The sequence below is a fragment of the Hypanus sabinus genome, chromosome 12 (genome assembly GCF_030144855.1).
Source record: "Hypanus sabinus isolate sHypSab1 chromosome 12, sHypSab1.hap1, whole genome shotgun sequence".
Classification (NCBI taxonomy): Eukaryota; Metazoa; Chordata; class Chondrichthyes; order Myliobatiformes; family Dasyatidae; genus Hypanus; species Hypanus sabinus.
Genome location: NC_082717.1, coordinates 2,958,590 through 2,972,651, shown reverse-complemented (window position 1 = coordinate 2,972,651; position 14,062 = coordinate 2,958,590). Strand labels below are relative to the sequence as shown.

Here is a 14,062-nt window from a genome sequence, read left to right as displayed (position 1 = left end):
GTAAAGTACTCTTTTTTTGCTCTTGTTTTTTTTTTACCAACCAGCTTTGTCTTGGTAGTGGGTAAGATTTTATTTATAATATATTTAACTATATTATTGTATTTCATAATTCAATTTATTTTATTTGATTGATCATGAATATGGGATACCGTGATCGTATCAGTGTGATTTATATATAGTGCATTTTGTGCTATCTAATTTTGATTTATAATAAGTATCCTTATGAATTCTGTATTTGAATATATGAAATTTATTAAAAATCTTGGAAAAAGGAAGAAAGGACTCTGACGGACATCTCCGGCAATGCTACTGATGCTGAACGGAGTCGGTCTCTGCTGCTCCTTAGGATTCATCAGCTGAGTGGAGAGGGGGGGCCTGCTGAATGGGCAACAGCTTGCTCTCCATATCGTACAGCCCTGGCTTGTGTTTTGTGTAGACAGCTAGGATGCAACGTCCATTGCTGATAGGACACAGCACCCATAGGAGACACAGATAGGATGCAGCACTCACAGGTTATAGGTAGAACACAGAACACAGCTGACCCTGAACAGTAGAGGGCCTCAGTTCTGGATTTCTAGTGTCTGCAGACAGTCTTGTGTTTACTGTTGAATCGCAGGATGGTGTTGGAGCTGTACCCTGTTCCAGCAGGAAACGGTGGACTCTAATTCGGTAAAGTCACCTTGAGTGGGCAGATTTTCATTGTGGCGAGCTTGGAGGTGTCTGGTTCCAAGCACAGACAGAAGTAGGGGAACAACTTCTCAGTGAAGATGTCTGTAAAGCTGAAGAGAAGGCTCATGTTCTCAGCGTTATAAAATGCCACCTTTCCGCCCCTCATGTCCAGATAGACACGGATGATCTGGGGGTTAATAGACAATTCAGTGCGCCAGGGCGATGTACAGGCATAATATTCCCCTCCATCCATCATGCCAATGGCCCAAAACCCATTCTCCGTGTCAACCTTAAGAACATCTTTCCTCTGGACTGACTCCTTGGCCACTCCCAGGCACCATCCGCTCTGACCCTTCACGTTCACGTCCCAGTGGTGCCTGCCCGTGGTGAATCCTTCCGAACCCAGCACCGAGACGCAGGAGTCAAACCGCTCGGGGTTGTCTGGCAGCCGCTGCTTGGACGGGAAGTAGCCCATGGTGGTCAGGTCCTCGGAGAGCTGGAGCCAGGGAGCGGCTGTATTCGGGTCCAGTGTGACCGGCACTGCCATTCAGGAAACCAGAAAAACAAGGTAACCCTATTATGTTCTCTAATGCTTACCTCCCAGTCTATCAATATCTGTCTTCATGGTGCTTTCAGAGGTGGCCATTGCACACATCAACTCCAGCCTCCCAGACCGTAACGCCATGAAACACAGCAACAGAATTAGGCTACTTGGCCCATCAAATCTGCTCCTCCATTCCATCATGGCTGATTTATTATCCCTCTCAACCCCATTCTTCTGCCTTCTCCCTGTAACCTTTGACCCCTCATTAGTCAAGAACCCATCAGCCTTCACTTTAAATACACCAATGACTTGGCCTCCACAGCAACCTGTGGCAACGAATTCCGCAGATTCAGCACCCTCTTCATCTCCATTCTGAATGGACGTCTCCATTCTAAATGGACGTCTCTATTCTGAATCATCTATAGGAATCATCCTCTTCACACTCATTCTATCTAGCCTTTCAATATTCAATAGGTTTCAATGCGATCCACCCTCAGTCCTCTAAACTCCAGGTAGATTGACGTAAGTTACTCTCTCTCTCTTATTTGTTCAGTCCTCATCTATCAGTGCCTACTTTAGTGAGAATGGCTCCAGGGCAATGCTTTGTACTCTGTGTGGGATGCAGGAAGTCTGAGAGACTGGATAATAACACCTGCACCAGGTGTATCGATCTGCAGCTCCTGAGAGAATGTATTAAGGAACTGGAGCTGCAGCTTGATTACCTTCAACTCATATGGAAGACTGAGGAGATGACAGACAGGAGCTACAGGGAGGTAGTTACCCCTAGGTTGCAGGGTGACTGTCAGGAGAAGGAAGGGAAATACACAGCCAGTGCAGAGTACACCTGTGGCCGATCCCCACAATCATATGTACGTAGACTTAGATACTGTTAAGGAGAGCGACCTACTGGGGTGGGAGTCACAGTGACCAGGTCCCTGGCACTGAGGCTCAGAAGAGCAGAGAGGTGAAAAGGATTGCAGTGATGATAGGAGATTCCTTGGTCAGGGGAACAGATGCCAGGTTCTGTGGGCACGATAGAGACATCCGGATGGTACGTCGCCTCCCTGCTGCCAGGATCAGGGATGTTTTGGATCGTGTCCACTGCATTCTCAAGGGGGAGGGTGAGCAGCCAGAATTCCTGCTACATATTGGCACCAATGACCTAAGTAGACAAGGGCAGGAGGTCCTGAAGAGAGATTTTAGGCACCTAGGTGTTACGAATGTGCCACAACTCTGAGGGGCCGAAGGGTACAAGGTAGCCCCCTCCTTTTTGAGAAACGCAAGATCGCTATTAATTCGGGTCTGGGACCCAGGAAATGAGAGAGAGACGTCCAGAATACACAGGGTTTGGAATGTGTCCTGGCCTCAGCGAGACAAAGCCACGGATAACGGCCATTGTCTCTTGGAGACGGAATTGTGTTTTGAGTACTGTACTATTCATTGAAGCCCTCAGGGGACGACCAGAGTGGGCTGGTTGAGGGATTGCATCATCCCAACCTGATTGACATCTGAGACCCCGTGAGTCAGGATAAAAGAGGGTCTGGGGGACAACCCCTTTAGATGCACCAGGAGAAATGCTAGAAATCCCGTGACAGCGTTTAATAGCGACAGCCGGTGGAGGGCTCGTGCGCATTCTTTCCCTTTGCCTGGGATTGGGGCCTCACCACGGAAGAACGGCTTAGCTAAAGGACCGGCTACACCAACAGAACTCTCGAAGGATCGACATCATTAAAAGGAAAAGCTGGCAAGTTTCTAAAAATCTCTCGACTCCAACCAAAGGCTGCAGCCTGAATGAACTGAGTGACTTTTATATTTCCATCGGACAATACATTATCCCCTAGACAACGACAGAGCTATTTCTTATTGATTATTATTATACCCGCACTTTTAGATTTAGTATTGACGACATATATTATCTGTATGTTTGCATTGATATTATTTTTGTGTATTTTTACTAATAAATACTGTTAAAAATAGTACCATCAGACTTCAACGGACCTCTCCATCTTTGCTGGTAAGTGATCCAGTTACGGGGTTCGTAACATGGGTAAAAAGCTTAAAAACAGGACTGCCATGATAGTAATCTCTGGACTGCCGCCTGTGCCACGTGCCAGTGAGGGTAAGAATAGGATGATTTGGCAGGTGAATGTGTGGCTGAGGAAATGGTTCAGGGGGCAGGGGATCAGATTTGTGGATCATTGGTATGTCTTCTGGGGAAGGTAAAGCCCGTACAAAAGGAACGGGACACACCCGAACCAGAGGGTGTCCAATATCCTTGTGGGCAGGTTGGCGAGAGCTGTTCTGGTGGGTTTAAACTGATTTAACGGGGGGATGGGAACTGGTGTGATTGTGTTGAAGATGAGGTAGTTGGTTTAGGAACAAAGGCAATGTGTAGTGAGGAGAGGCTAATGATAAGGCAAAATTGCAGTCAACAGGAGGAACTGCAATGTAAAAGGCAGACAAAATTGAAAAGGGTGAACTCAGGACTGAAGATGAATGCGCACAGTATGTGGAATAAGGTAGATGAATTTGCAGTACTGTTGAAGATTGGTAGGGATGATGTTGTAGGCATCACAGAATCATGGCTGAAAGATTTTAGCTAGGAGCTCAATGTCCAAGGATACACGTTGTATCGAATGGGCAGGCAGGAAGGCAGAAGGGAGGGGTGGCATGTGTTCTCTGTTGGTAAAAATGAAATCATTCAAATCAGTGACATTGGGTTGGAAAATGTTGAATCGTTGTGGATAGAGCTAAGGAACTGCAAGGGTAAAAAGACCCTGATGGGCGTTATATATAGAACCCCCAAACAGTAATAAAGATGTGGGCTACGTTACAATGGGAGAGAGAAAATGCATGCCAAAAGTGCAATGTTATGATAATCATAGGGGATTTCAACATGCAAGTAGATTGGGAAAATCAGATTAGTGCGGGATTCCAGGAGGGGAAATATTTAGAGTGCCTACGAGGCGGCTTGTTAGAGCAGCTCATGGTCAAGCCAACTGGAGAATCAGCTATTCTGGACTGGGTGCTGTGCAATGTACTGGAATTCGAAGGTTTCAAAGGTCCAATTTGACGTCAGAGAAATGTATACAATATGCATCCTGAAATGCTTTTTCTTCACAAACATCCACGAAAACAGGGGAGTGCCCCAAAGATTGAACGACAGTTAAGTGTTAGAACCCCAAATTGATTAGAGAGCTTAAGGTAAAAGAACCTTAATGGGAAAAATGATCGAATTCACCCTGAAATTTGAGAAGAGAAGCTAAAGTCAGGTGTATCAGTATAACAGTGGAATAAAGGAAATTACAAAAGCATGAGAGAGGAGCTGGCCAGAACTGACTGGAAAAGAACACCGACAGGGCTGATTACACAGCAGCAATGGCTGGAATTTTGAAAAACAATTCAGAAGGCACAGGATATATACATCCCAAAGAGGAAGAAATATTCTAAAGGCAAGATGACACAACCTTGGCTAACAAGGGGAGTCAAAACCAAAATAAAAGCCAAAGAGAGGGCAGATAATAAAAATTGCGGGTATATGAAGATTGAGAAGCTTTTAAATACCAACAGGAGACAAATAAAAAGTCAGTAAGAAGGAAAAGATGAAATACAAGATTGAGCTAGCCAATAACATGAACGAGGACACCAAAAGTTTCTTCAGATACATAAAGTGAAAAAAAGAGAGGTGAGAGTGGATATCGGACCGCTGGAAAATGATGCTGGAATAATGGGGGACAAGGAAATGGTGGACAAACTGCGTAAGTATTTTGCATCAGTCTTCACTGTGGAAGGCACTAGCAGTAAGTTGGAAGTTCCATGTGGCAGGGGTCATGAAGTGTGTGAAGTTAACATTACTAGACAGAAAGTTCTTGTGAAACTGAAAGGTCTGAAGGTAGATGAGTCACCTGGACAGACGAATTGGACGAATGGGCAAAAAAGTGTCAGATGGAAAACAGTGAGAAATGTATTTTGGTAAAAGGCATAATAGTGTAAACTGTTATCTAAGTGGGGAGAATGTTCAAACACGGGTGCAGAGAGACTTAGGAGTCCTCTTGCATGGCTCCCAGAAGGTTAGTTTACAGGGGGAGTCTGTAACATGCAGCAGGTTATCAAGAAGACAAATGGAACGTTGGCCTTTATTACTGGAGGGATTGAATTTAAAAGCAGGGAGGTTATTTTGCAACTGTACAGGGTACTGGTGAGGCTGCACCTGGAGTACTGTGAGCAGTTCTGGTCTCCTTACTTGAGGAAGGATATACTGTCTTTGGAGGCGGTGCAGAGGAGGTTCACCAGATTGATTCCAGAGATGAGGGGGTTAGACTATGAGGAGAGATTGAGTCGCCTGGGATTGTACTCTCCAGAGTTCAGAAGATTGACAGGAGATCTTATAGAAACATATAAAATTATGAAAGGGATAGATAAGATAGAGGCAGGATAGTTATTTCCATTGTATGTGGGACTAGAACTAGGGGGCATAGCTTCAAGATTTGGGGGTGTAGATTTAGGATGGAGATGAGGAGGAACTGCTTTTCCCGGAGAATGGTGGATCTGTGGAATTCACTGCCCAGTGAAGCAGTGGAGACTATCTCAGTAAATATATTTAAGATAAGGTTGGACAAACTTTTGAACAGTTAGGGGAATTAAGGGTCATGAGGAAAAGACAGGTAGCTGGAGGTTAGTCTATGGCCGGATCAGCCATGATCTTATTGAATGATGGAGCAGGCTTGACAGGCCAGATGGCTGACTCCTGCTCCTATTCCTTATTTCTTATGTTCTTAAGAAAAAAGGTGAATACAATGTTGGCATTTATTTCAAGAGGAATAGAATATAAAGCAAGGAGATAATGCTGAGCCTTTATAAGACACTACTCAGGCTGCACTTGGAGTATTGTCAACAGTTTTGGGCCCCATATCTCAAAGGATGTGTTGTCACTGGAGAGAGTCCAGAGGTGGTTTACAAGGATGATTCTGGGAATGAAGGGATTAACACATGAGGAGCAGTTGGCAGCTTTGGGCCTGAACTCACTGGAATTTAGAAAAATGTGGGGATCTCACTGAAACCTACTGAATGTTGAAAGGACCAGATAGAGCGAATGTTTCCAATGGTGAGGGTATTCAGAACTAGAAGGTACAGCCTCAAAATTGAGGGGCGACCCTTTAGAACAGAGGCAAGGAGGAATTCTTTTAGTTAGAGAGTAGTGAATCTGCCATCGACTGTGGTGGAGTCCAAGTCCGTGAGTATACTTAAGTGGAAGTTGATGGCTTCCTGATCGGTCAGGACATCAAAGGATATCGCGAAGGCAGGTGTATGGGGTTGAATGAGATCCAGGATCAGGCACGATGGAATAGTGGAGCAGGCTCGATGGGCTGAATGGCCCATTTGATCCTATGTTTTATGGTCTTATGGGAGACCTTGCGCAGGATTCCCTAAAGGTTAATTTGCAGACTGAGTCTGTGGTGAGGAAGGCAAATGCAATGTTAGCATTCATTTCCAGAGGACTAGAATATAAAAGCAAGGATGTAATGTTGAGACTTTATAAAGCACTGGTGAGGCATCACTTGGAGTATTGTCAGCAGTTTTGGGCCCCTTGTCTTAGAAAGAACGTGCTGAAACTGGAGAGAGTTCAAAAGAGGTTCACAAAAATGATTCCAGGGTTGTATGACTTGTCATGTGAAGCGCAATTGATGGCTCTGGTCCTGTATTCACTGCAATTCAGAAGACTGAGATGTGACCTAATTGAAACCCATCAAATGGTGCATGGCCTTAATAGAAACTTATTGAATATTGAAAGGTCTAGATACAGTAGATGTGGAGAGGATATTTCTTATTATGTTGGAATCTAAGACCAGAGGACACAGCCTCAGAATAGACGGGCATCCTTTTAGAACAGAAATGAGGAGGAATTTCTTTAGCTAGAGGGTGATGAATCTGTGGAATTCATTGGCAGCTGTGGACCTCAAATCTTTATGTACATTTAAGGCAGAGGTTACCAGACTCTTGATTGTTCAGGGCATGAACAGAGGAAAGATAGGAGACCGGGGTTGAGAGTGAATATGGATCTTCCATGGTGAAATGGCAGAGTAGACTTGATGAGCCAAATGGCCCAATTCTGCTCCTATGTCTTTTGGAGTACATGCCCTGAGCCATCAAACATTCCTCATACATTAATCCTTTCATGATGATACAACCATTGTTGGTAGAATCTCAGGTGGTGAGGAGAGGGAGTACTCAACGTCAGTAAGACAAAAGAGCTGATTGTGAACTTTAGGAAGGGTAAGACAAAGGGACACATACCAATCCTCATAGAGGGATCAGAAATTGAGAGAGTGAGCAGCTTCAAGTTCCTGGGTGTCAAGATCTGAGGATCTAACCTGGTCCCAACATATTGATGTAGTTATAAAGAAGGCAAGACAGCGACTATACTTCATTAGGATTTTTAAGAGATTTGGTATGTCAACAAATACACTCAGAAACTTCTATAGTTGTACTGTGCAGAGTATTCTGACAGACTGCATCACTGTCTGGTATAAGGGGGCTACTGCACAGGACCGAAAGACATTGCAGGGGGTTGTAAATCTAGTTGGCTCCATCTTGGGCACTAGCCTACAAAGTACCCAGGACATCTTCAGGGAACGGTGTCTCAGAAAGGTAGCGTCCATTATTAAGGACCTCCAGCACCCAGGGCATGCCCTTTTCTCACTGTTACCATCAGGTAGGAGGTACAGAAGCCTGAAGGCACACACTCAGCGATTCAGGAACAGCTTCTTCCCCTCTGCAGTCCGATTCCTAAATGGACATTGAACTTGTGAACACTATCTCACTTTTTAAATATATATTATTTCTGTTTTTTTGCACAATTTCTAATCAATTCAATATACATATACTGAAATTTATTTATTTATTACTTTTTTCCCCTTTCTAGATTATGTATTGCATTGAACTGCTGCTGCTAAGTGAACAAATTTCATGTCACATGCCGGCGATAATAAACCTGAGTCTGATTCATTCTCGTGAACCTCCTCTGGACCCTCTCCATTGTCAGCACATCTTTTCTTTGATAAGGGGCCTGAGACTGCTCGCAATATTCTGAGTGCGGACTAACCGATGCTGCGTAAAGCCTCAGACATCAATCTATTGTTCATTGACCACTAGAAAGTGGATGAGGCGGAACTTCTTTAGCCAGAGGGTGGTGAATCTGTGGAATTCACTGCCTCCTGGGGGCCAAGTCTGTGGGTATGTTTAAAGCGGATGCTGCTCAGTTCCTGATTAGTCAGGGATCAAACGTGGAAGAGGGTGGAGATGGGGGTTGACAGGGATAATAAATCAGCCATGATGAAATGGTGGACTGGGCCAAGTGGCCTAATTCTGCCTCTATGTCTTATGGTTTTATAGGATACAGAGGGTGAGGGCAACTCCTGGAGCTGTGTGTATCACTGGAGTTGGACAACACAGGAACAAGCCCTTCAGTCCATCTAGTTCCTACCTGACTGATGAAGAGGCTGTAGCAGCCCTGACGGAAGCTGCCGGGGGTGGGGGGAGGGAGAGGAGTTGATGGAGTTTCTCGTCGAACTCAGCAAGATTATAGCAATTAATGATCGGAGGCTGAGCATGAAGGATGAACCTTCAGCTCGATACTGTGGAGGCTTTACTCACCTCAGTGCTGAACCTGGCTCTACGGCAGTGGTCTGCAAGCATCAGGTCCCTGGAAAAGTGGTCCACCACCAAAGTTCAAGATAGTGCTGGTGGTGGGGATGGAGAATCAGGGATGCATGAGGCATTATTGAGGGGAGTGAAGCAACTAGATGGATGGTACTGCTCTGCCTGCGGCTGGCACTGGTTGGACAGGCTGAATGGCCTTGACTGCCACAGGAGGGAACAATTATGAGTTTCTGAAGGGTTGAGGAGTGCGCAGGTTGTTATAGCCAGGGATGGGACTACATAGTGGGGATGAGCTCCCTCTACCTATTAAATGCTCCTACGTCTCAAATGGCCTAGGACTAGGCCCAGTGGAACCATTTCTACTGCCAGAAAGGGCAAAATCCAGTTATTGGTGCTTTAAAACCAGTTGCTTCTGGGAGATGGGGCTCATCACCCATCATTGGCAGCTCATCTAGCAGAAGGAAAGCTCTGATCTCCAATCTCTGCTGCCTTACATCTATACCCACACAGGGGGAAGGTGTTGGGAGTAAACCCTGAGGAAAAATTCGGAGTTGAACTCCCTAATGCAGTCCTACGTTGAGTTCAATGCTGACTGGCAACTCCTGCGACACCGCTGGTGCATCGGTCTCAGCTGTGTGGGAGGGGGAGCCCGTTGCTCGGACAACAGCTTGCTCTCCATATCGTCCTTTGCTGGCTTTTGCGTAAACCGTGTAGAGAGTGGGATGCAACTTTCGTAGTTGACCTGGAGGAACTCAGAGGAGCGTACAGGGAGGCTGGGCCCAGTACTCCCCTCCCATCTGTTCTTCACTCCTGTTCTGTCACTGCTCAGTGTGTGGTGTCTGGGAATCTCCAGGCTGTGTTCCAGCAGCAGCTGAGGTCTAACACCTCCAAGTTCCAAAGGCCGTTCCTGATGGGAACTGCCCTTCCTCATACGCTAAACCCTCTTCTCCCTAGAACCGGGTCACCAAGGCGCCTCTTCTCAACAGCATTGCCCTCACCCTAACCAAATTAGAACATTACTGCACTGTACAGGCCTGTGGGCCCATGATGCTGTGACACGCTTTAACCAACTCCAAGATCAGTATCATAGTGGTTAGCGTGATGTTACTACAGTTCGGGGCATCGGATTTTTGAGTTCAATTCCTGGATTCTCTGTAAGAAAGTCAGTATGTCCTCTCTGTGACTTTGTGGGTTTCCTCCGGGTGCTCCAGTTTCTTCCCACAGTCCGAGGACGTTCCGGTTAGTTGGCTAATGGGTCGCTGTAAATTAGAAATGGGTTAAATAGGTGGATTGCTGGGCAGCATGGACCTTTGGTCTGGAAGGGCTGGTTCTGCACTTGATCTCTAAATAAATACATAAAATAAAATAAAACGAATCCTTCCCTCCCACATAGCCCTTCAGTCTATCATCCACGTGCCTATCTAGAATCCCTTAAAAGCCCCTAATGTATCTAGCTCTACCACCAGCCATGGCTGTGTTCCACACATCCAGCACCCTGTGTGAAAAACCTACCTCTGGCATCCCCCGACACTTTCCTCCAGTCACCTTCAAATTATGCCCTACATTTTAGCCACTAGCCTGGGAAAATATCACCGGTTGCCAACTAGATCTTTCTTTGCCACTTATTATTATTTTATACACCTGTGATCCTTCTTCACTCGAGAGAGAAAAGCTCTAGCTTGCTACCCTCCCCTCATAATGCGTGCTCTCTAACCCAGGCAGCATCCTGGTGAATCTCCTCTGCACCCTCTCTAATCCAGGCAGCATCCTGGTAAATCTCCTCTGCACCCTCTCTAATCCAGACAGCATCCTGGTGAATCTCCTCTGCACCCTCTCTAATCCAAGCAGCGTCCTGGTAAATCTCCTCTGCACCCTCTCTAATCCAGGCAGCATCCTGGTAAATCTCTGCATCCTATCTAATCCAGGCAGCATCCTGGTAAATCTCCTCTGCACCCTCTCTAATCCAGGCAGCATCCTGGTGAATATCCTCTGCACCCTCTCTAATCCAGGCAGCATCCTGGTGAATATCCTCTGCACCCTCTCTAACCCAGGCAGCGTCCTGGTAAATCTCTGCACCCTCTCTAATCCAGGCAGCATCCTGGTCAATCTCCTCTGCACCCTCTCTAACCCAGGCAGCGTCCTGGTAAATCTCCTCTCTAAAGCTTCCAAGTCCTTCCTATAATGAGGCAACCAGAACAGAGCACAATATTCCCAAGTTGGTCTAAACAGTGTTTTATGGAGCTGCAGCGTTACCTCACGGCTCTTGAACTCAAACCCTGTGACTAATGAAGGCCAACACACCACATGACTTCTTATCCAGCAGCGACAACTTTGAGGGATCTATAGACAACCCAGGATCCCTCTGTTCTTCCACACTGTTAAGAACCCTGCCATTAACCCTGTATTCTGCCATGAAATTTGATCTTCCAACGTGAAACACTTCACATTATTTCTGAGTTGAACTTCATCTGCCATTTCTTGGCCTATCTCTGCATCCCGTCAATGTCGCACTGTAACCTATGACAACCTTCCACGCTGTCCACAACTCCACCAACCTCCGTGCCATCTACAATCTTACTAACCTCCCTTCCACTTCCTCATCCAATTCACTTATAAAAATCACAAACAGCAGGGTTCCCAGAACAGATCACTGTGGAACACCACTGGTCATCACCCTCCAGAAGGAATAAAATTCCTCAAATGCTTTCAGCGGACAATAATGGGAATTTGTGTCCTCATGTTCCATGACGGAGGGAGCACTCTGGTCTCGGGGCAGTGATGGGATGCACAAACCTGCATTGATGATTGTCAGCATTTTCCTCCAGACTCGGTACTGCAGTGAACCCACGTAATATCCCACGTTGATCAAGGAGGAGAGTGGTTCCGGGTCCTCCAGAGCACACTGAGCCCTAGAAAGAGAGAAGATATCAGAGAGGGTGAACGTGCAGGAATTCCATCTCGAATTAGTGAAGTATTAGATCGATGGTGCAGTCGGTTTATATCGAAGGCCAAAGGCACCGTACTTGCTGCAGTATTCTGTTCAATACTGAAAGGCCTAGAGAGCGTGGAAGTAGAGAGGATATTTCCTATAGTGGGGGAGACTAGCACCAGAGGCCACAGATAGAGTGGATGTAGAGAGGATGTTTCCTATAGTGGGGGAGTCTAGGACCAGAGGACACAGATAGAGTGGATGTGGAGAGGATGTTTCCTATAGTGGGGGAGTCTAGGACCAGAGGACACAAATAGAGTGGATGTGGAGAGGATATTTCCTATAGTGGGGGAGTCTAGGACCAGAGGCCACAGATAGAGTGGAAGTAGAGAGGATATTTCCTATAGTGGGGGAGTCTAGGACCAGAGGACACAGATAGAGTGGATGTAGAGAGGATATTTCCTATAGTGGGGGAGTCTAGGACCAGAGGCCACAGATAGAGTGGAAGTAGAGAGGATATTTCCTATAGTGGGGGAGTCTAGGACCAGAGGACACAGATAGTGGATGTGGAGAGGATGTTTCCTATAGTGGGGATGTCTAGGACCAGAGGACACAGATAGAGTGGATGTGGAGAGGATGTTTCCGGTAGTGGGGGAGACTAGGACCAGAGGCCACAGATAGAGTGGATGTGGAGAGGATGTATCCTATAGTGGGGGAGTCTAGGACCAGAGGCCACAGATAGAGTGGATGCGGAGAGGATATTTCCTATAGTGGGGGAGTCTAGGACCAGAGGACACAGATAGAGTGGATGTGGAGAGGATGTTTCCTATAGTGGGGGAGTCTAGGACCAGAGCCCACAGATAGAGTGGAAGTAGAGAGGATATTTCCTATAGTGGGGGAGTCTAGGACCAGAGGCCACAGATAGAGTGGAAGTAGAGAGGATATTTCCTATAGTGGGGGAGACTATGACCAGAGGAAACAGATAGAGTGGATGTGGAGAGGATGTTTCCTATAGTGGGGGAGTCTAGGACCAGAGGACACAGATAGAGTGGATGTGGAGAGGATGTTTCCGGTAGTGGGGGAGACTAGGACCAGAGGCCACAGATAGAGTGGATGTGGAGAGGATATTTCCTATAGTGGGGGAGTCTAGGACCAGAGGACACAGATAGAGTGGATGTGGAGAGGATGTTTCCTATAGTGGGGGAGTCTAGGACCAGAGGACACCGATAGAGTGGAAGTAGAGAGGATATTTCCTAAAGTGGGGGAGTCTAGGACCAGAGGACACAGATAGAGTGGATGTGGAGAGGATGTTTCCTATAGTGGGGGAGTCTAGGACCAGAGCCCACAGATAGAGTGGAAGTAGAGAGGATATTTCCTATAGTGGGGTAGTCTAGGACCAGAGGCCACAGATAGAGTGGAAGTAGAGAGGATATTTCCTATAGTGGGGGAGTCTAGGACCAGAGGCCACAGATAGAGTGGAAGTAGAGAAGATGTTTCCTTTAGTGGGAGAGACTAGGACCAGAGGACAAAGATAGAGTGGATGTGGAGAGGATGTTTCCTATAGTGGGGGAGTCTAGGACCAGAGGCCACAGATAGAGTGGATGTGGAGAGGATGTTTCCTATAGTGGGAGAGACTAGGACCAGAGGACACAGATAGAGTGGACGTGGAGAGGATGTTTCCTATAGTGGGGGAGTCTAGGACCAGAGGCCACAGATAGAGTGGATGTGGAGAGGATGTTTCCTATAGTGGGGGAGACTAGGACCAGAGGACACAGATAGAGTGGATGTGGAGAGGATATTTCCTATAGTGGGGGAGACTAGGACCAGAGGCCACAGATAGAGTGGAAGTAGAGAGGATATTTCCTATAGTGGGGGGAGTCTAGGACCGGAGGACACAGATAGAGTGGATGTAGAGAGGATATTTCCTATAGTGGGGGAGACTAGGACCAGAGGCCACAGATAGAGTGGATGTGGAGAGGATATTTCCTATAGTGGGGGGGGTCTAGGACTAGAGGACACAGACAGAGTGGATGTGGAGAGGATATTTCGAATAGTGGGGGAGTCTAGGACCAGAGGCCACAGATAGAGTGGATGTGGAGAGGATATTTCCTATAGTGGGGGAGTCTAGGACCAGAGGCCACAGATAGAGTGGATGTGGAGAGGATGTTTCCTATAGTGGGGGAGTCTAGGACCAGAGGACACAGATAGAGTGGATGTGGAGAGGATATTTCCTGTAGTGGGGGAGACTAGGACCAGAGGAC

The 14,062-nt window shown here is 46.7% G+C and overlaps 1 protein-coding gene across 1 annotated transcript in view; it reads right to left on the bottom strand.

Annotated features, from left to right (window-relative positions):
* Nucleotides 1–227: 227 nt before the first annotated feature.
* LOC132402564 (zinc-binding protein A33-like) overlaps nucleotides 228–14,062 on the bottom strand; it is a 59,562-nt gene continuing 45,727 nt past the window's right edge. The window contains exons 5-6 of the mRNA XM_059985438.1: nucleotides 11,666–11,781; nucleotides 228–1,209 (exon numbers count right to left, since the gene is read on the bottom strand). Of these exons, the coding sequence (XP_059841421.1) occupies nucleotides 662–1,209; nucleotides 11,666–11,781 (664 nt within the window). The 3' untranslated portion in view covers nucleotides 228–661. The remainder of the gene's footprint in view (nucleotides 1,210–11,665; nucleotides 11,782–14,062) is intronic.